The 21,410-nt window shown below is 46.5% G+C and overlaps 1 protein-coding gene and 1 long non-coding RNA gene across 4 annotated transcripts in view; one reads left to right on the top strand and one right to left on the bottom strand.

Annotated features, from left to right (window-relative positions):
* NFATC2 (nuclear factor of activated T cells 2) overlaps nt 1-18,503 on the top strand; it is a 102,424-nt gene extending 83,921 nt beyond the window's left edge. For 2 of the 3 annotated variants that reach the window (XM_064465234.1, XM_064465235.1), the window contains exon 10: nt 12,401-18,503. In XM_064465234.1, coding sequence (XP_064321304.1) covers nt 12,401-12,456 — 56 coding nt within the window. In that variant the 3' untranslated portion in view covers nt 12,457-18,503. Of the gene's footprint in view, nt 1-8,007; nt 8,096-12,400 lie in introns of all 3 variants that reach the window. The other variant, XM_064465233.1, reaches the window with a different exon arrangement.
* Nucleotides 18,484-21,410, bottom strand: part of LOC135315685 (uncharacterized) — a 113,754-nt gene continuing 110,827 nt past the window's right edge. The window contains exon 5 of the long non-coding RNA XR_010375160.1: nt 18,484-19,910. This is a non-coding gene — a long non-coding RNA (uncharacterized LOC135315685). The remainder of the gene's footprint in view (nt 19,911-21,410) is intronic.

The following is a 21,410-nucleotide window of genomic DNA, read 5'->3' as shown; positions in this document are numbered from 1 at the left end:
GGGAGCATGGGTTAGGATGGACAGACATCCTGTTGCTTGGGCTGGGTTTCTCCCCAGCATGGCAGCTCCGCTGTCCTTGCTCTCCACGTTGAGCCTGGGGCAAAGCGCAGCCGCTGGTGGCAGTCAGTCGTCAGAGCTATTCCCGTGTCCTAGAGCAGGGCTTATGGCAGCGCTGGGCAGCATCACTCCATGGTGGCGATGACGGTGAATTCACATCATGGTGCTGCGTAGACGCGCTGTGAGCCCTCCTCGATGATGACGCTGCAAGAAGCGTGCAGGGAGCCAGCACTACCTCCCCACCGGTGAGTCAGCTCTTACTAGTACGAAAACCTTCCCATCTCTACTCGTCATCCCAAGGGACAACCCCCAGTTCCTATCATAGGCCGTCCTCTGTTGGTGTTCCCCAACACTTGTTCCATCTTGTCTGTCAGGGAACCGGTGGGTACAATCTAGGCCGGATTCTGAGAGGTGATGTGTGCTCATCTCTTTGTGTAGCTGCCTTTTTAAAAAGTGGCTGGATGTCTAATCCACAGTGATTTAGCTGAGAGTTAGCTACCAAAATACCTTTAAAAATCTGGCTTTGCAGAAGATATCCAGTGGCTTCACATGGTTTCGTTACGCTGTGTGTGTTTGCCGGGGCATTTCATTCACGTTGGCAGTCGTTCTCCTTCCAAGACCGCTCTGAAAGAGTTATGGTGATCTTGGCCTTCAACTTCGCTACCGCTGTGCCTTCCAGCTGTCTGTGGCTAGTTCCCCAACTGCAGGACAAACAGTATTCCCATTCAACCCACGTCCCTGGCTGAGGGGACGGCCTGCCAATTGCTTCTGAATGTGTTCTGTAGTCAGATGAGATCATATCAAACGTAAGCAAGTTTTGTCTTAATTTTAGGCAAGAGGGTGTTTTATCGGGACGCGGTTGCACAGCCTTCGTTGTTTGGCTGGAATTCACCCAGGAAGTGTAGCAATGGGTGGTTAAATACAAACTAATAGGTTCAAGATGAGCTACAAATGCAGGGCTCGTGAGCTAGCTGTGCAAACTCCTGTATAAAGGACAAGGTTGTCATACAGCTGATGAGAACTTGGAAGCGTAGGATAGGCTTGCTCGGTACTCGCAGCGTCTTGCAGCATGCCCCTGAGACGCTGCAATGAGCATAGCGTTTCGTCTCCTGCCTGGGTTGCGTGGGGATATGCACAGCTCTCAGACCTCACAGTTGGAAAATTTGGGATGGCGCATCGTTAAATCCTGGGAAGGAATCCCTGGGGCAGTCTCTTTGGGTGGTTGCTCCTACATCTTGATCTGGAATTGGGATGGGAGGTCTGCAAATCATTGAGGGCTAATTTCTGAGCAAATGTAGGTTATTGCTATTGTGGTGAGATTGGGAATTGCCCAACCTCAACAGCGCTGGCTGCGCTTCAGCTAAAGCTAGTCACCTCAACAGCTATTGGACTGGAGCTCACTTCTATTTCTGGTAATTTATATCCCCCCTTTTCTTTTCATACTGAGAACAAAATTTTTATCGTTTGTGCCATTGAGTCAAATTGAAAGTTTTAAGTCTTTGGATGATGCGTAGATGTTTTTCTTACTCTCTCAAGCTATTTACTGTCAGAGGTTGCTGGCTTTCTTGAGGTGAGATGCAAAGTCACTTACAGTATCTGCTCCCCATGGTCTTTTGCGCTCTTTTTTGTAGCTAGAGGTGTCTCTTATAATTAACTCTCCCTCTTGGTTCATAATGGTCTCTGACTTATACTCCATAGTACGATGTAGTATTTTTATTATTACATTATTTTATGTTAGAAACCCCCACATGGATGAGAACTCTATTGTGGCAGATGCTGTGTTGATTCCAAAGGGAAAAAAAAAAGCAGTTCCTGTCTCAAAGGTCTTACAAAGTGCAAAATAAAAGCAAACAGATGGATGTGGGCAGACATGCAGTATCTTGTATGTGGCACCTCCTTGACATGGTTAAATGTGAATTGTAACACTCTGTCAATAACTACTTAAATATTTAATGGTCTGGATTCTTTCCAGCTAACGTGGGGCTCGTAACTGTAGCCCCAAAGTCAGGCGCTCAGCTGTCCCGGACTCCCATTGCCAAGACCCGCAGGCCTCTAGCGGTACCTATCGCTTTCCATCGCCTGCGGAGGCAGGTCCTGATACCTAAACAGCTAAAACAGCGCTCACCACCCAGTGCCTTACGCAAAGGGGGCACGAATGTGGCCCCAAACATTTGTTTGCTGCAGGGTATGGAGTCACGATAGAAAAATAATCTGTGCGCCGAAGTGATTTCATGTGCTCCCCTGCTCAGTGTTTTTCACTACAGGTTTTCGCTCAGTGCCTACTGCCCATAATCCTCTTTAAAATAAGGCGCATAAGAAACATACGCCGTCTCCACACTCGCTGTTCCGAAGCTGTTTGCTAAAGCAGAGTAATTGCAAGCAGAAGGTTATTTGCGTGCCTGTTCCAGAGGAGAGCTTCGTTTGCCTGGTAAAATCATTCATAGGCCACTCGCGCATCTTCCCCGTTACCTTGGGACAGGGATTTTCTGCTGGCTGTTTTCTTCTGAGAACCAGGCTCAAAATTCAGTTCAGACACGTTTGGAGGGAAACCTGGTTTGCTGGAGAGGCCCGGGTTCTGCAAGAATCCACAAGCCCTTCAGCAGGGATGCTTGCGAAGTTAAGACACAGCAGAAGATAAGGTGCCAGAGAATTAGAGCCGGTGAATAGTTTTGTGGATTAATAGACCGAAGCGCTAGCGCTCAAGGGAGGAAAATAGTTTACATTATTGACTGTTCGTCCCCTGCAAAACTGCCCGAAGGGAAGGGTAATACCGTTTGTTTCCCCTTAATTAAATATTTGTTAACTGGTTTGTTTCCCCTCAATTAAATATTTGTTCTAGTAGTTCCTTTGTGACAGAAATAAAAAAGCAGCAGCATTGCCTGTTCTTGTTACTTTCAGCTAATCCTGAACATGCTGTAACTGTTCCTCAGTTCCTACCCCCCAATTATTTCCTGTAAAAAATAGCTTTCTCCCATCCATTCCCTTTTCTCTCTCTGTTTTTGAAACACTTTGCTGAATGACTCATATCGCCTCTTAGTAAATAGGTTAAGTCTAGGAGAATGATGAAACTGCAAAGTGACATGTGAATACACAGTGCTATCGCTTGTGTGCTTTTCCTGCCAAAGTTACTATTTCAGAGGCGTTGCGGTATCTATTACCAATTTCATTAGCTTTTACACCATGAGGTGCAAGCTACTGTAGAAAAAATCATCACCAGTCTCATTTGGTTTTGCTGGTTTTAATCTAGACGAGAAATATGTCTTAATACCAAATGGCAGTGCTTATCTCAGCAGTTATGTAGCAAATTCATACGGTGCAAACCACGGACACAAAAATAGATGCGAGCACAGTTCATCCTTGGGCTTTGCTGCAGCAGCAGTAGCAGCTGCCACAGAGTTAGATCAAGAGTTAGGAGTGAGAAGATGAAGACTCTTGCCTCGTGTTTCTTAAGCTTCAGTCCATCAACCTAATGTTTCTGTATTGGTTTAGCCAACTAATGTGGTTTAAGAAAATGAGCTCCATCCCCTTCTGGTATAAGTTTTTGTATATTTATTTATTATGTGCGTATTCTACTTGGAATATTTCACTTGCTCTCATTGTGTGTTAACTAAATCTAAACACAAACTTCATCTTTTCTCAGCAACTCGCTAACTATCAACTAGAGAGAGCCAACAGCATGACTCAAACACGTGTCCCTTCCCTTACAATTTCAGCCAAAACTATCTGGCATCAGAGCACTGCAGAACGAAAGTCATATCTAAATATATGTGAGCAGAAAGTAAGTCAGTTAAAAAAAGACTTTGTTATGGAAAGCTACTACAAACCAAATCCACGGTGGCCTGGAGTTCCTCCTCACGCCCAGGCTGATCTAGTTTTCCACTTGCAAGGTACGCTTCCCAAAGTGGCTGCTGACACTCGTCGCAGGAGCGCACGAAGCCATCGGATCTTGTTCCAGTCCCTTTGTGCCTTAACAGACTTAAAGGGTTTATCTAATAAACAAACAGGATATTTATCATAGTCCTAGCAAATCTAATAATACGAGAGGTTTTGCTTCATATTCGTGCAGTTCCCGGCAGTGTCAACATCAGTATTCAGAGCCGGTCCGTTGTCAGGTAACCCGTGACGAGGTCGGCAGCGCCTGGCGCTGGGTGCCCCTGAGCCCCTCAGGCTCCGTTTCGGTGTGTGCAGCGCTGCGGACGGGGCAGATTTACCCCAGTTTGATGGGGTGCCTCTTCCCATTGTAGTCATGCAGTGACCAAGATGCAGCTCCTCTAAATTCGGGGGGGGTTTATACCGGGGGACTGAGCCTGCAGATGAGCTGCAAGGGCTTCCCACGGTGGTATGCTGAAGCCTAACGGGGCAGGAGAGAAAGGGCGTGAAACTGTGCCCGAAGGTGCGCTTTCCAGATTGCCAGCTGATGCGGATTCTTCCTTCAGTGGATGTGTGGGCAGGGTTTGCGCCTATCTTGGAATCTTCTGATAAAAAAAAATTGATGACTAAATACCAAAATCCATCAAGCAAACAGGAAATCACACTCCGGAGCAGAAATTGCTCTTTCTCTTGCTGTTCCAGCGAACGACCCAGGATGAGAAAGCTCTTGCGTGTGTGCATGTGTCCGGTAAATGTCACATAACCCCCGTTTCCCGGTTCATGGAGAAGGTACCTAGAAAATTTAACCCGTGGATTTCCAATAGATTCAGACAGGGATCACATGGACTCACCAACTGGGAGCACCACAAATGGCACCTGCTCAGCCTTAGAGTTTCGCCATTTAGCTCACTTTAGGGCAGCATTTGGTGCTTGAGAGCATGTCATTTGTAAGCAATATAACTCTCCCATATATTGTTTGCACATAAGATTTCAGTCCCCTTGCTACGGGGTCTCAATAAACTGGCCTTCCAGGGAGTTAAACAACCAGTTAACACCCGCTTCTTTTCTTAACTGATTAACTGTGTGAAAGTCCTCCGGCCGTGGAAGTGCAATGATTTTTTTACTAATCACTTACAGGCTCAGGTGCAACTTATTACTGATTTACAAGATTGCAACCATTTGTGTAACAAGCCGAAGCGGAGCATGGCAAAACAGGGCAGGCGCCCAGCAGCTCCACGCACGGCAGTAGCACCGGGGGAGCAGTGCAGGCTTTGCATTATCTCTCCTGCTGCCAACTGCTCTGTTTTCCTTCCCTTGTATCAGGTCACTCGGCTTTGCACCGCTGCGGAGAGCTCAGCTGGCCGGAACGGTTTGCAGGGTAACAGCTTCTGCCTGAGGAGCACCCGTGAATAAACAAAACCAAAAGGTTGCTCGCCTAAAAGACATTATTGAGGCTACAAACTGTCTCGGGATGCCGGTCGCCGGCTCCCTGCGCAGTCGGTGAGGAGAGCAGCCGTGCGGCTTCTCACAGGTGGTGCCCCAGTGCCCCCCAGGACAAGGCATGCCCGGGGCTGAGGGGAGCTCCTTATTCTCCCAGCTTTAGGTGCCATACAGCAAAGTCGGAACAGGTCGCCGTCTTCAAAGCGCTCTCCGTTGCACAATTGCCTAACAATAATACTTAGGACCTAATTTTCAGAGGTATCGAGTACCCCAATGTTGACTGACATGTACGGCTTTAAAGGTTTTTAGGTTGGTAACTTAAATTGCTGCCTATTAGAATTTTTAGAGTGTCGAAGTGAGCTCAGCACCTCATGCCTTTGGTAGTCTGGGATCTAAACTGGGATCTAAGGACTGTAAAACATCCCTGCAGGGACTTTGGAAAATGATTGCTCTCTACTACATCCACACACGTAGCGTAGGCTCATTCTGTGGAGGTCATCATCGTTTCAGGCTGCTTTCTGTTAGCTAGGCGTGTATTTCTGAAGTTCCCCGAGTGTGACCTTCACAGTCCCTGCATTTTTCAGACCAAAGCAAGCCTGTGATAAATCTGGTCCTTCACTTCGGAGGTGGCCAGGGGCATGTGGCAAGGTGATGGTGTAGCAGAGGCCCAAGCTCTGGAGCGCCGCTGCCGAGGCGTCTGCTCCGACCACTCGGCCACGCTTCCTCCTGGCGGTTTGAACGCCGCTGCTTTGGAGCGGGAGGCTGTTGGTCTTTTCTGGAAGCACGCTGACAATAATGAAAGCACTTAGAAAATCCTTAAAATTTCTGGGGTAGTGTCACAGGCAGATTTGTGTTTGGACTGTTTCCTTCTTGATAGTTTCGATGTATAGTGGGTTTAGGACGTGGAATTTCCTTTTAGCAGAAATGGTATCTTTATTTTCTGCTCTTTTCTCACAGGGGCACCCAGCTCCCTCTTAAAGATTTTGGGTAGGATAGTATCAGAGACACCGATTGTTTTATTTTTGCACCTCTCTCTGGAACTATATTGAAATATAGGAGAAGGAGATTTAAATGTTGTGAGTGAAATCCAGATCCTGTGAGTCACGAGGAGGTTAGATATTGATTTCAGTCGGGACAGGCTTTAGCCAAAAATACGCCTTTTATTTAGACTCTGTTTTCCATCACATATCTGTATTATGATGTTAAATTAATGGAAAGATCATGATGGGTTTTGAGTCTATTGAAACTATTATAGCAAAAATGCATCGTGGGACTTGAATTGTCACTTAGTTTGAGATCGGGAACTTCTTCCAAGGGTTTGCTTAACTAATGGAGGTGGCCTGCTGGCTGTTGGGCTGGATCGTGGTGAAGAGGTTTATAGTTTACACAGACTACGTAGATCACAAGCCGGCCAAGGAAGCAAAGTTGCAGGGTGCATCTGTTGGCATTATTTCAACAAGGAGTAAAACCTTTTGTTGACATGTAATTAAATAAAGCCTTACAACTAAGATCCTCTTAGTAGTTACACACCCCCATTTTCCAGAAAAAAAAGCCTTTCATTGCTGTTGATTTATAAAACACCCCCCCCCCCCAACACACACACACAGAGTGCTTTTCCCCAACACAGTTTGTTGGGTTTGGGCTCCTTCTGCCCGAGACACCTAAGTCTGTATTTACCAGTCAATGAGTTGCTCTGCTTGCGTGTGCAAAGGCTGATTTTCCAGGGCGCAGAATATCTAACAGGCGGTGCACTGAGCGGTAGGTTTCAGTGTACGATACGTGGCTGCGCAATCTTTGGGAGCCAAGTAAAATATTTCTTTTCTATATATAGTCACCTGAAATCCAGCAGCAAAGACACTTCTGAATCCTGCACTCAGAACTAACTTAGTTTTTAAGCAGCACTCTTTCCTCCTTAGCATCGCAATTATTTTTTTTGTAATTTCCACATGGTTTTGCAGAAGTGCCAAATGCTTTCATGATGAATTCAAAATAAATCTAAAGAGATCAGACAGAAAAAAATGAAACGGAATCTTAAATATTGCCATTTTATGAGAAAAAAAATTTCACTTTATTTGTATTTGAAGCAAAGACTGTAATTTTCATAATTTCTTTGCGCATATCTTTCCTGTTCTTTACAATTAAGGCAAGGTCTAATTTACACGGCCGCTGTGGTTAGATCTCTTATTTAAAAGGGACTGACTTTTGATCTGGCATGAATGTGTCATGTTTTCTTTGGGCCACTGAGATGATAATATAACTGAATTTTGCAAAAGGCAGTGACTAGTCTTTGACCTGACTTACAAGACGCATGGACCTCCTGCGCCTCTGAAGTCTCAGATCAAATTGCCAGCATTTTGCATGTGTTCTGAGATCAGTTTAGGAGTGTAATTTTTTGCATACTTAATTTTAGATAATATCAGTTGAGAAAAGAGGGGGGAAAAAGTAAAATCTAGTGCTGGATCTGAGCAAACAGAAAGGTCAGCGGTTAGGTTCTGCCTTATGTATTGTGTGTGCTGAAATGTCCTTTTAATAAATTAAACCACAAAATGAAAGAGTAGCTGAAAACTGTAACATTTGGCCTTGCAACACAGGTCAAAGGTTACTTTTTTTCTCAAAAATGGTTTTGCAAATCTTTTTCAGAGCTGATAGATACACACCTTAGCTGGATACAAAACATTATATGAAAAAGAATGACTGTGATCTTTGATCCAAGCAATCAAAAAGAAAGGTAATTGGTATTTTTCTGCCTTTTCTCCAGCTGTGTGTTCCTCTTAACCTCTATTCATTTATTTTTTTTTTAATTAAAAAGTCATGCCCCTTTTTATTTGGCTTAGAGGGTTTAAAATCTTATTTAATTTAATTTTTTTTCATTCTTTTTTCTTCCCCACTTGTGTACCACAGAGCTGTCCTGAAGTAGCTGGGGCCCGCTGGGCAGGGAAGGAGAGACGGGGTTGTGCATGCTGGGCTAAAGCATCCTGTCCTTCCAAGGCAGCAGCTAGAACCGCGTTAGGACCGTGGTTTGCCAGGTCACGTTGTGAGGACACGCTACAAATTCGGGGGGTCGCTTTCCCTGCTCAGTCCCTGATACGCCACCCGCTCCTCCCCGCGCGCCTTCTGGTGCCTTCGCGCGCAGAGCGTCCCTTGGCCGCGCCGGGAGCGTGCAGGACCCCTGCCCGGGGCAGGGAGCAGCCCACGGCGCCGAGCTGCGCCTCCTCTGGCGAGACCCTCGCTCTTGCAGGCTCCCCCAGAGGGCACAAGACCCCGGTCGCTGCCACGGGTACAGCGCTGTGACTTCTTCGTCGGTGTTACTCCAGACACCGACACGGGGTAACACTAGTGAAGCTGTTGCTCCAGCGCGTGCGAGCGTGCGCGCGCGTGCGCAGGGGTGTGCGTGCGTGTGCAGGATCAGTTACAAGGCGCCTGACTCATTGCCAGCCAAAACCGGGGGCTTTTCTGTCTCGGGACCACTAGTTGTAGCTCGGTGTTTAATACAAGCCGCTGTCATCCCACAAGCGAATACATGCCAGACTTCTATCCGAGAGGATGCGAATTAGAGTCTTAAACGTCTTTGAGGGCTGAAGCCTGAGAGACTGACTCTAACCCACCGAAGCTGAGTGATGAGAGGACCGCAGACGCTCTCCCGTGATTTCAGCCGGCCTCTCGCATTCACCTGACGCGGGGCTCTCCAAGCACGGGGCTGGCGTGACACTCGTGCAGCAGCAGCATCTAGCAGAGGATATGCTGAAGGGTTTCAGGCCTAACTGGGCATTTCCTAGGTCTGGATGGCTGACGTCAGCTGTAATGTCAATATCTTTTTTCATAATTTAATCTTTCCTTGTCTTTGCATATGTCCTCATGGCCCCATTTAATCATTCTTTCTCATTAAAGGGATCAATAGCAGTGTGCTCCAGAGTTGCCACATGCCAGGCACTTTAAATAACAATATTTTTTAAAAATTAATCACACCGTCTCCATTTCCTCTAGGCTAGAAATGAGCAAATAATGAGAACCGATACTTGAGATACATTTTAACCATGCTACCAAAAAAAAAGAGAGATGGGAGTTCAGAATAGCAAGCTCAGCACAGGATCTCAGCTTCCTCTGAAGTTTAGCTACGTCTCAGTTAACCAATTTTGTTCAACCCAATACTGAAACCCAAGTGACTGCGATTACGCCTGAGCTGGATCCACGTGCTCCCAGATCTCGAGCAGCTCACCAGAGATGTGTGACTTCACCAGACTCAGTCTGGAGGTGACTCCAAGCTGAAAGAGAGACACTTGCCTGGGGATCCATTCCTGTGAGGTTTATGTATTTCGATTTAGGGGCTCTGGTTGTAGATGGGGACTTTCTGTGCTGGAACAATCATTGACTTACACATCCTTCCCTTAGAGCTCCCTAGTCTGTTGCCCAGCTTAAGCTGCACCTAACGCCCACCGCCGCATGGATTTAGGGGCAATTCAGGGTGACTACAGGTCATTCAGGCCGACTGGTAGCAGGAAGCGCCCTTGGCATTCAGATGTTTACAACAAAAATCCAATTTGCCGCCCGGGAGAGCTCCCAGGTGCACCCGAGCGTGGTCCTGCAGCCCATCTATGGCGCCAGCGGTTCATGCTGTTCCCCTGCAACTTTTTAGCTCTTTACAGATCGTAGTCCCCCCGTAACCTCAGCCCACAAAACCCACTGCTGACCTCCCATGCAGCACACAGGAGGGAAAGTGACGTTTGGAGGCTGAGTAAGCCCTTTACCACACCATGCAACCTGCCCGGAGCCGGCGCGCGGAGGTCCCCGCGCTGGCCAAGCTCTGGCTCGCGGTCTGCTGCTGCTGCACGATGGATTTCACTGTGCCTAAAGCACTGCACCAAAACCAGGCCCCTCAAAAGACTGTAGGTTTAGTAAACTCCATTTAGGTATCTGCTCATTTTCCGCTTAATATTTAACCCTTCCTAGACCAAGATGACTGTTGGCTCCGATATTTCCACAAGCGGTGGCTGTATTAAAGGAAAGGAAACTCCTGCACGGTATTTTTGGTACGCTGGCTGCTCAAACAACTGTGTCGATAAATAAATGGGCCAGCAGTCTCAGCCCACTTGTTTTTAGAGAGGAAATGGCCCTGTAAGAGTGGGTGCCCACTTCTTTTACCTCACTGCTATTTTTAGCTGAGGCCGTGAAAAATTTCCATTGAAGACCTGCTCCTCTCATTTCCTGGGTAGAGCAAACAGGAAGCTCTTCTGAGCTGGAGGTGGTTTTTTTTTTCCCCTGAAAGTGGACCAACCTCACCTCCCACTGGTTGCTTGCTTGCACTGCAGAGCAGCAACGTGCCAAATACCCCACACGTGTGCTTTAGTTGCCAGAAATCCACCCAAAAGGCTGGTAGAAGCCAGCAGGCGATGGTGGCAGGTAGAAGGTTGGGCAGCAGGAGAGGACAGGAGTTCTGCGCTCAGGCACGCTGGCTTTGCCCACGTCCTCTCCAAGAGGCAGCAATCTCACTGACATCAGGCATTTCCTGGCGGGAATTAGGAAGCGCTAAACGCTGGGCTGTTACCAGTGGGATTTTTGAGCGTGGAGGGGTGGGAGCTGCCTGCTGTGGCACAGGCGATGGGGTCCCATCAGGAGAGCTCGCTGCACCTGGCAATGCGGGGGGCTGGCTCCCCGCGCCTCCCGCCAAGCAGTGCCGCACTCTGTGCGCGTACTTAGTCCTCGAGGAGTATAGCCGACCGCAGCAGACATCTCTGCAGTAATAACGTGGAGCTTTGCGTAGAACATAGATGGTTTTTTTAACGTTCTCAGAGATAAATACCATTGCATGTGAGGGAGCTTTCAAACTACCACCCATAACTACTAAAATCGAATGCACGTGTTCCCCTTCCCAGAGACAATAAGAGATCAGGCACCAATTTTTTTAATTGTTGGGAAGTGGTGAAATACTATGTTAATTAAATATTTTTCTTAAACATTTGTTAGAAATGGACCTAAATACGGGCGAGTGTCTACCGCTGCATACCTGAGGGTTAGTCAGGCTTGGGTGAGCGTCTTCTCTGGTTTGAGTTAGTCCGTGTCTTGGCCCTTAAATATCAGCAGGGAGAAGTCATTTAGACCTGGGTTCTGAAACCTTAGAAAATTGGGTCTTTTGATTATAAGGCAAACTTGTCAACGTAGATAAACAGTTTCTGAACTGGCGCTCCAAAATGGGCAGTTCTGGAGTTTTCCACCAAAACACTCAACTCTGTCCTAGTGAAATCACCGCATAGAGAAAGAAATGTTGTTCCAGGAGGTAGCAGAGGGTGCTTTAGGCAAATAGGTGTGGAAGGTAGCCAGGAGAGAATGGCTGTTGTATATAACATTGTTCTGGTCTTTTTAAACAGAGAACAGAGTTCTTCAGTGTCTTCTCTTGAGCTTTATTAACAAGCCTGTCCCAGCCTCTCAGAGTACCATAGTGGTGCATGGAAGTCTGCTTATGCTATAAGCTACAAACAAACGATAATAAAAATGTAGAGCAAATAGGGTCAGCAGCGAGATTAAAACCCCTCCCACAAAACCACAAAAACCCCAACACTTTTTCAGCTGAATTGCAGTCTCCTTGTTTTCAGCACTGTCCACTATATTGCCGCCAAATCTGGCCTTTCTCTTTTCAAAATATTCTTATTTCAGCCTATGGAAAATGTCAAAATGCTCAGATACTTATATATATTTTTTTTAAACCTTGGGTAAAGCAAACGCCTGTGAAGGAGGGCAAGTGATGTGTACATGAGGGATGTAGCATATACTGGACGCATGGTACAGCTCCTCAGCTGTGTTTTTATGGTGCCTGAAGCATGCTGAACACAGTGACAACCCCTTCTCTCCGCCCCTTCCCCGGCCTTCCAGAAATATCTAGGCTGGGTGATTAAGACTAAAAGCTTTAAGCGCTAATAAATGATGGTATGAATGCAGAGGGGATGTTTTCAGCTTAACAGCGAGCTGCCCAAGGATTGCTTTTATTTCTTGTGATTTTGAAAGTGCTCTAATGTTTCATCCTCTTTCTTTTATTTCACAGTTAATGAAATTATCAGGAAGGAATTTTCTGGACTCCCTGCCAGAAATCAGACATAGAAGAAGAGATTTGTGAGACAACTTTTACCGAATCCTTCCATAACTGACCTCTTAGATCCTTCCAGTGCCCCTGCAACCTCCTGCTTCCTTAACTGTTCATCTCAAGGCACCAATTCAATGCAAGGAACAATGTATTGGCATCAAGCTGACAGCCTTGACTAAGCAACTCGCCACCTCTCTCTGTAAACATCGAGAAGGACACCCTTCCTTTCGTCTAGCGATCGTATTGTTCTTGTATAACAGAGCGTCTGTCTGAGGAAACTCTTCCAGCCTGCTGCAAAATATCTATCTGTGTATCGATCTATCTTAATAATGAGGGAGAAGTGAGATGTCACGCCTGAACACCGCACAAAGCAAGGGAGGTTATGTACTAGTGCTTAGTTGGGTGGGGTGGGAAACGGGGGAAGAGAGAGTAATATATTCCGTAAGAGAATAGCGACATTTTGCGGGTCACTAACAATGACTTGTCCTCCAGGTCTCAAAGCCCTTTCGAGAAATTTTGTTGTTGTAGGAAACTGAGGCAAACCCGAGCTTGCTCGGCCTTTATCCGACCTGGGATCAGAAGCCCTTTTTTCCTGACTCTGAGCGCTGTGATCAGTATTTCAAAGAGTAGATGTCAGCTGAAGCCAGGAGTTCTCTTCTTTTTTCGTGTCAGACCGGATAGGAATTTAAAGGAGAAGGATGCTCACAGAGAACCAGTGAAAAGAGCAATTCAGCAGTTGGGCCACCTATCCCAAGGTAAAATCAACCCAGATAAAACAGAGAGTAATATATAGGAGTCACAGTAAACCCAAAGATTTTATGATTGATCCTTACTAGTATTTAGGCAGTGTATGAACACATCTTAGGTATTTTCTCTGTAAGAAATTGTTGCTGTTTCTTTTCGTATAGATCCTGCTGTCAGCTCGTAACTTGTCTCGTTTAGCAGCTGTAACGTTTAACCACACAAGCTGCAGAGGGAAATAATTGCACCTTACAGAAGCCATATGTTCCAGAAGAAGTATACACGCACTTATAATCACCTTGTCTCTTTAGCTTTGCAAAGCTACCAGCAATTTCTGGAAAGGTTAGATTTCCGTGTGAGTTAGTATGTTTGTTATGTTTTGCTTCATGTGTTGGCACGTCCCGCACCGACACAGGCTTACCACGCTAAGCGATAACCGCTGCCACCTGCAGTTGTACAGCGAGCCGGTTTGTAACGCTCTGGAGTGTCATTGCTAGCACACATAAAAAGACGTCGCGAGTCAATGTACAGTAAAAGATAGCCATAGTATTGTAGGAAGTACATACTAATCTTTTCTGGTTTTGTAAATGAGGAACGCTGATATTTTTAGGCGTGCAGGGCGTGAGCGCTGGTCTAGAAACCACAGTGGGTCTGTCCCGGTCGCCGTTGTTTCGCAGCAGACGGTGCCGAAAAGCGCCGTGTCCACGTGCTGGCAGCAGGGATCGGGTTATACGACCACAGCAGAGCAGCGGCACAGTCGGGTCCCCCACGGTGTGAGCAAGCTCGTGCACAAACCCCGCGGCAGCCCTCTTCTCAGGAGCATTGAGAAGAATATATTTTCCTGCCAATAAAAGCTGGCACTTAAACTCTGCGAGGGCTTCGGTTTTAGAGTTAGAGACAGAAGCATTAGACTTTTTCCAGAACACCTGACCTAGGACTCACCTTTAATCTTGGCTCTTAAACCAAAATCTGACTTTGACAGGAGCAGCTCTGAGCCCTGGATCCAACCAAGCCTAGGTCCAGAACCAGAGCAGAGCCCTTCCCGACTGCAAAGCCCAGCCTGGCGTTAACAGCGCAGCCTGGGGCGGTCGCTCCCCCCCAGTGACGTACGGCTGACCGGTGCCGGCGGGGAGCCCACGGTGGGACATTCAACTCTCTGTCACAAAGCGTGTGTCCCCGTCCCCCCCGCCGTGTCCCGTTTCAGCGACAGCGGAAAGTGGCTGGCTCAGGACGCCTCGCGCTGCGGCGCCTGCCGTGAGCGCTGCGCGTTGCAGCAGCACGAAGGGCGCGAGAGCCAGCCCCGCCGCGAGACCTGCAGAGGCGAAAATGGCCCGGTTTTTATTGCTGACTTTTACAGAACCAAAGCTGAGGCTTGGACTGGCTGAAAAACCGTCTGCGCAGGGGAATTATTGGTCATTAACCAGCACCTGTACAGTACTTCACCTGGCTCAGATGCCTCAAATAAGCTATTTTGGATTGTTTTAAAACTCCCAGTTTGCCAGAATCTGAGCTATAGTATGGCTTATTTTTAATGCAGCCTGACGTTTTGGGCAATTTTGAAAAATTCCTCAGGCCAAAAGTTGCCTGTCAGAAAGTCTTTGCTGCAGCTGAGTAAAAGAACAGACCGACCGTGTCTCCCAGTTTCACAGAATTCACCCTTGGAAGTACTAAAAATGACCATCTATTTTCCTGGATCCTACTTTTAAGGTGTAGGGGAAATTTAAAAAAAAAAAAACAAAAAAAACCAACCAACAACTTAGTCACAGAAAACCAAAATCCCCCCATAACTGACAGAAATGGTTCTGTTGCTGGATTTTAACTGGGATAGCAAAGAACATGACCTCTTTCTCAAATCTGTAGGTGCACTGACGTAGGCTAAAAATAGTGCTGCCTCTCTGGGCCCTCTCCGTAGCCGGTGCTCGTCAAGAGGCCGAGCGGCCGGTCCCGCAGCCGGACACCCGCGCCCCGACGCCACGGGCCCCCCCCGCCCCCCCAGCAGCGCCGCTGCGGGGTGCCTGCGCCTCGGGCGGGCTGAGCTTTTAACGGGGGTTTGGTGGGTTTTTTGGTCACTGTCCCCGCATATCAGTTAAGCATCTTTTGCCCCTTTTCAGTCTAGTGCATAAATGTATAAAGCGCCCAAGAAACCCGTGGCCTCCTGGCAAAGGCTTGTCCCCCTTCCGAGGGACCCAGGCAGGGCAACCCCTGCGCCCTGCAGGGCTCCTCTGCCGCCGCGTTGCAGGAAGCACCCATGAAACGCGCTCTTTAACCGAAGGATAAGATTTCCAGTGCTCTTAGGTGGGCTGTTGGGACAGAGGCTTTTTTTTGGTTTGTTTTAAAAAAAAAAATGTTACAAGTGCTTTACTTGTGCTTGCACGAGCTGCAGGGCTTCCTCATTTTTTAATGCATAGCTATTAATCTGTATGTGTGTTTGTGTAGGTGCATATACATGTATATTTATACAATATAACCGTATATATGGTTATATTCTATACATATGAGTCTATATGAACACACACCTGTACAACCTTGGGTCGCGCTCCTGTAACCGGCTCCAGTCAGCCAGACGGTCGCAGGCACACGAAGCCGGCTACTGGATCGAGGGGTCATAAGATGTATATAATATAGACTACATTTTAGTGGTTTTATTTACAGCTACATGAGGCCAGGCTGGGCTACCCTATCTGCTTTTACACGCAACTGTTTTAGTTAAATAATACAGCTTTAACCAACATTATATTTATTTCCGGAGAAAAAGGAGTAGCCTCAGACACAGCTTTATGCATTGGTGTTGCTTTTTAAAGGGAAACCCAGTATGTTACAATTACATAGCTAGGCTGAAGAACTTCAAAATACACAGTGCTAAATTATTTCCTGTTCTTGCTGGGCGGTGTTTCTCCAGTGTTACTATTTTGCTACTTAATACAGCTTGCTCCCTTTCTGTAGAAGCATTAGCTTAACCTTGGAAGAGTTAATACCATTTCTGTGAGCAATTTGTTCTCACGTTATCTGGAAGATAGCCATATTTGCACATGAGGAAAGGCTGTCTTTCCTCAGTTATCTGAATGTTTCACCACAGTGCCTTCCTGCCATTGTACCAAAGGCTTCCAAAGAGAGTGTCTGCAGGGTGACCAACGCGAATGCGGTTTCCATCAAAGTCAGGCCATGCGAAGTACGTGGGGCTCGGTGGAACTCAAAGTTCATCTCTCGTTTTTGTGTGTGTGCGCGTGCATTTTTGTTTTGGTTTGGTTTTACTTCCATTTTTCCATCCAAGCTTTGGCTGCAAGTACAGGATGAGCTTCTATAAACTTCTGCATCAAATATATGAATACGTAGAATAAAACCATCATTCATGATATGTAAACATTCTGAGAGTGGAATGGGAGTGGACAGATATCAGGAAGATCTTTTTCTTGTCAGTTACGAATGTTGGAGGTACGGTTTGCCAGGAGAGTGATCATGAAGATACTTGCAATGAAGTATGAAGTCCCGATTTTGTTTTTCTCCATGAGAATGAGCAAAATGTAACACCTGAACAACAGCGATGGAATGAAAGAGTCTAATGTATGTGTTTTTATTGGTAGAAAGAATGTAGAAGAGCCGTGGTTTTTGCACTTGCTTTATTTGTATCCATGTAAATATGTATCACTTCCATTCTTCTTGTAGGAATACAACATTTTCTGAATGTAGAATATTTCCAAGACCAGCACTATGTTATTCTCTATTGTATAAAATGCTGCTGCTTAATAACGTATCTAAAACAGTTCTCAAATTAGCTAGCATGTTTTTTTAAAGTATATTTTGTAATCCATATCTTTACAAAAAAGTGTCTATGCTTTTTGTCTGACCAAATATGCAACGCCTTTTGGATTAAGGATAGTATTTATAACGGATCGGTTTTCATTTTCTAAGTGTATTAATTTTCTATGCAATTGTTGTTGAATTGTTATTGTCCTAAAAAAAGATGCATTTGATAGATTTTCCAAAGACTTCAAAGACAGCTTTAAACACTTCAGAAATATGTTTCTAAATATTTCAATCTGACTTTTCCCCCTGCATTTCTTTCCAAATTGCTACTTAATAGGGAACAAATATCTGCCAGATGGGATTCAAGAAAATGACTGTCTTAATTTCCAATCTTAAATTGATTCAGATCTTCATCAATTTTGCACCACTTGCAATCATCTGATGTTCCAGTTTAGCTGCGATTCTGAGTGTTTGTTATTTATGTAGGTATTCCTGTGCACTAGGAAGAGACCCCCGATGGTGGGTTTAGAATGGGTGAATTGCAAATTCTCCAGAAACCAACCGTTTCCCTCATCGTTTACGCTGCAGTGATTTCTTGCCTGTAAATGTAAGGCATCTAGCTGCCCTCACACGTGGGAAGTTATAATTCTTTACCATCTCGGTTCAGAATGAATAATCCACCTCTTTGTACGTTTGATGTAAGATTGACGTCTGTCTTTTTTAATGCCTGCCACTTTATAACTGCAGCGGGTGGCAGCTGATAGCAATTTGTTTAGCTGCCAGCCAGTATCTAATCTGCCGTGGTCTGTTTAAGATTTGTTTAGCCATTTTCATTGCTCCAGCTCTACAAAAAACCAGAAATTGGTACCTGACCAACATCGCAATAAATTTCAAATGAAGGTGCTGGTACTGTAAAAGATCGTATGGCCGGCAAACGAGCGGTTATCTGGGGAAAAGTTAGTGTGTTGAGGTTCTTTTCAATAACTCTTATACAATAGCAAAAATGGGTAGGAAGTTCTGGAATGGCTGAGTCACAAAAATGCATAATGGTTTATGTGTCCGTAATCGCCCAGCAATCCACAGATGTCTTGTTGGAATAATCAGTTACTCCAGGATTAACGGGCCAGCGTTTTCCTGATGCTGGTGAGTACCTTACTACACCAGTAGTGTGGTGAGACCTGGGAGCGGAGCATCCAGCTACAGCTCAGTCTTAACAACGGTGGCCTAACTGGGACTTGCCTGTTTGTGCGCGTGAGTGTGTGCGAGCGTGTGTAATTAGGAAGTGGTCCCCTCCCCGCGGCCCAGGCCTCCTCGCTGAAGGCCTGCGGCGTGCGTCCGGGTAAACCCGTCTGTTAGCAGATGCGCGAGTGAGCAATTGTCACCCAAATAATCCTAACGTCGGTTCAAACCGTTTGTTCAAAAGCCTAACTTCTAAGAATTTGAAAGGGGTTTATATCGTTCACATCCTTACAACAACATTGTTAACCTCCAATGTAATGATTTTTTTGCAGTCTGTAAAATATTTTTATATATTGCCTGTACTTTGGTATTTTAGCAATAAATGAAAGGATATCATCTGCTGCATGAGTGATTGGTCTAGTCTTAAATATCTTTATTGCCTTTGATAAACTAATACCAAGTGGGTGAGTCACCCACTTGCTAGTCTTGCCCTCCCCCTCCTGACTACTCACGCAGGGGATGTGCAGGAGGGGTCCGGAGTGTGGCTGCTGCTTCACGCGGGCCGCGAGACCCTGTGCATCAAGGGCCCAGCCCGTTTCTGTAGACGAGATAGACTGAGTCATGCAGTGACAATTTTATTAACATCTTCGTCTTCTCTTACTGTCTATTTTCCCCTCAGTTTTCTATTCCCACCAGCACCACCTCAGTAAAACACACTAAACAATCCAGAGCTTTGCCCTTAACACAGCATTAATTTCCATCTGGGTAAATGTCCTTCCACATCAGTATATGCTTTTTAGAGACATTTAATATCTGTTCATCCAAATCTTCATTCTGCATTTCTCTACTGGAGAGACGAAAAGATACATTTTCATACTGCTGTGCTGGAAGAATGCCCGGAGCCCATTATGTCTCAGTAAGAGTCGCGTTTATATAGCGCACAATTAAAGACATTTACCTTAACAAAATCAATATTATCCTTTGCATTTAAAAACAGAGAATTCAAACCATATTCGATGCATTTGCTGGACCTAGAGCAAGCGCTTTGCTTTGCTTATTCACAAAAGCCTTAGAGCAAGCGCCATGTGGAAGTTCTTAACTCCCAGTACGCTCTACAAAGGCTGGGAAGCTCATAAACCAGACAGGCTTCGCCAACAAAGAAGCTGTTACTGGCTAGGAGAGAACATTTTATGATGAGCAAATATATGGCACACAGGATTTTAGCTTTATCCAGCAACAGGAAAATTTACGTAACTTAACCTGGAAATTCCACAGCTAAGGGCTGAGAGCTTGAGCACCTGACCTGATACTCTGGCTTTAATTTATACCTTGGGTCCAAATTAAAAGACTACAACAGCACCCCAGATTTTTAGCCTTAACGGGAACTTTCCTGGATTTTGTAGACTTAACTCACGCCTTTATACCCCTTCACCACAGCTGACTTTTTTCCCAGTTTTACTTTTCATGGTAGCAGCAAGGAAGAAAAATTCATGTTTCTAATGAACATCTGGGTTTCGTATGAGAGCTCGCTCGCTCGCGTGCTCCGTTGTGTGAATATGCGATTTACAAGTTCTTTTTTTTTTTTTTAATACAAATGTAATTTACTCAATTTAAGAAGCTGCCTTTCGGCTTCATACCAGATTCTTTTCTAAATACATCATCACTGGCTTGCTCAGGTGGCCGCGCTCAACCGGGAGAGACGAGCTCCCATCCCACCCCGTCCTCACCTTCCCTGTCCCGGCTCACCCCCTGCGCCTTCGCGGGGCCGCCGGCTCCTGCAGCAGCTATCAGTCACCTCGGTGAGCTCCTGTGGAAGAGAGGCCTGAGTTATTTTTATTTAGGGAAGGGAAGGCCACGGCACAGGATCTGAGCTCCTACTAAACCGGCGGGCGAGAGTGCTGGCACAGCAGAATTGCTGAGGTTGTGAGGAACCACTTAACCTCCGGGATGGGGGACGGGGGCGGCGGGGGAGGCTGGCAGGAGCCGCTCGCTGGAGGTGGCTGCAGCACAAAGGCACCTCTTTATTCAGTAGACGGCAGGACTGAAATTGTGGCTGAAATCAAGCAGGAAAGCACAGAGGCAGACCAGAACAAGGCAGGCAGGCGCATAAAATACAAACAGTCTCTATCTGTTGCTCAGATATAGAGCAATATAAATAGTAAAAAGATATATCTATTTTGAGCACCGCAGCCTATTAGCTGTCTAACTACCTGCGAGAGCTCAGCGCTCTGATTTTGGATTAAATGGGCTTTCAGGCCAGGGATGGGTACGGGGAGCAAGCAGCCGGCGGTCACCGGTCCAGCCTTGCCGTCTCCAGAAACCAAGCTAAAAGCTTAACAAACCCTCCTCGCGCAACTGCAGCATCTGTGCACAACTACAGGAGTATATGCAACTAAAGAAGTTATTCCTAGGCAATATTAACTGCTCTAAGGGCTAGGCTGTGCCTTGGGGCTGGTAAGAAACCAGCACTAAGAAACCGCAGCTTAACTCGTTGGACCTCTGGGCCTGACACAGGCACCTACCCTGTCCCCCTGCCGCCGGCGGAGGTGGAGGCAGCCGGGTCGGTGCCGGCCCTGTGCAGGAGCCCCGCCGCTGCCCCGCGCCCCCTCCTCCAGCAGTGCCGCTAAAAAAGAGCAGAGAAATACGACTCAAGGGTCCCCCCGGGAGCGATCCAGTCCATCCGCCACCGCGAGCTGAGAGCAGCAACCGAGAACGCCCGGTCCGAAACGCTGCTGAAGGTTTAGGGTGGATTAGGACAAGAGCTTTCGGAAGCCTCCCTCCAGCACAGCCGCCGTGCCTGCCTGCGCCGCCGTGCCCTCCCGGCCCTTGGTGGGAGCCATCGGCGGAGCAGCAAGCAGCGCGGCCGAGGGGAAAATATTACAGCCTCTGTGCCTGCCGAGCAGAAGAGAGATGAACGCTGTGATTTTGTGGCGGGCTTCTAATGATAGCCTAGGCGTAATCACAGAAAGAGTCAAGTCTGAGTCATATTAGTCTTGACAGATAATATCAATGGCTTTTTTGCCAACTATATGCTTCCCCCCACTCTTAATTTACGTTTTTTTTTTTGCAATGTCAGAAATTGTCACAAACCCACCTGCCTTAACTTTTCATGCCAGGTAAACTCAAGGCATCAAAAGCCACCAAAGATTCACACAGTCTCACATCTCATTGCCTGATTCCTTGCAAAGTTTGCCCTAACCTGTGCTACAGCATCTGAAGCTACTTGCTTTATCTCCACCCTTTATATACCAAAATACATATCTGCTTCTAGCTGAAAGACAAATTGCAAAGCGGCTGGGGAAGGATG

The sequence above is a fragment of the Phalacrocorax carbo genome, chromosome 14, assembly GCF_963921805.1.
Source record: "Phalacrocorax carbo chromosome 14, bPhaCar2.1, whole genome shotgun sequence".
Taxonomy (NCBI): domain Eukaryota; kingdom Metazoa; phylum Chordata; class Aves; order Suliformes; family Phalacrocoracidae; genus Phalacrocorax; species Phalacrocorax carbo.
The sequence above is the reverse complement of the archived record's forward strand: the minus strand, read 5'-3'. Positions and strand labels throughout refer to the sequence as shown.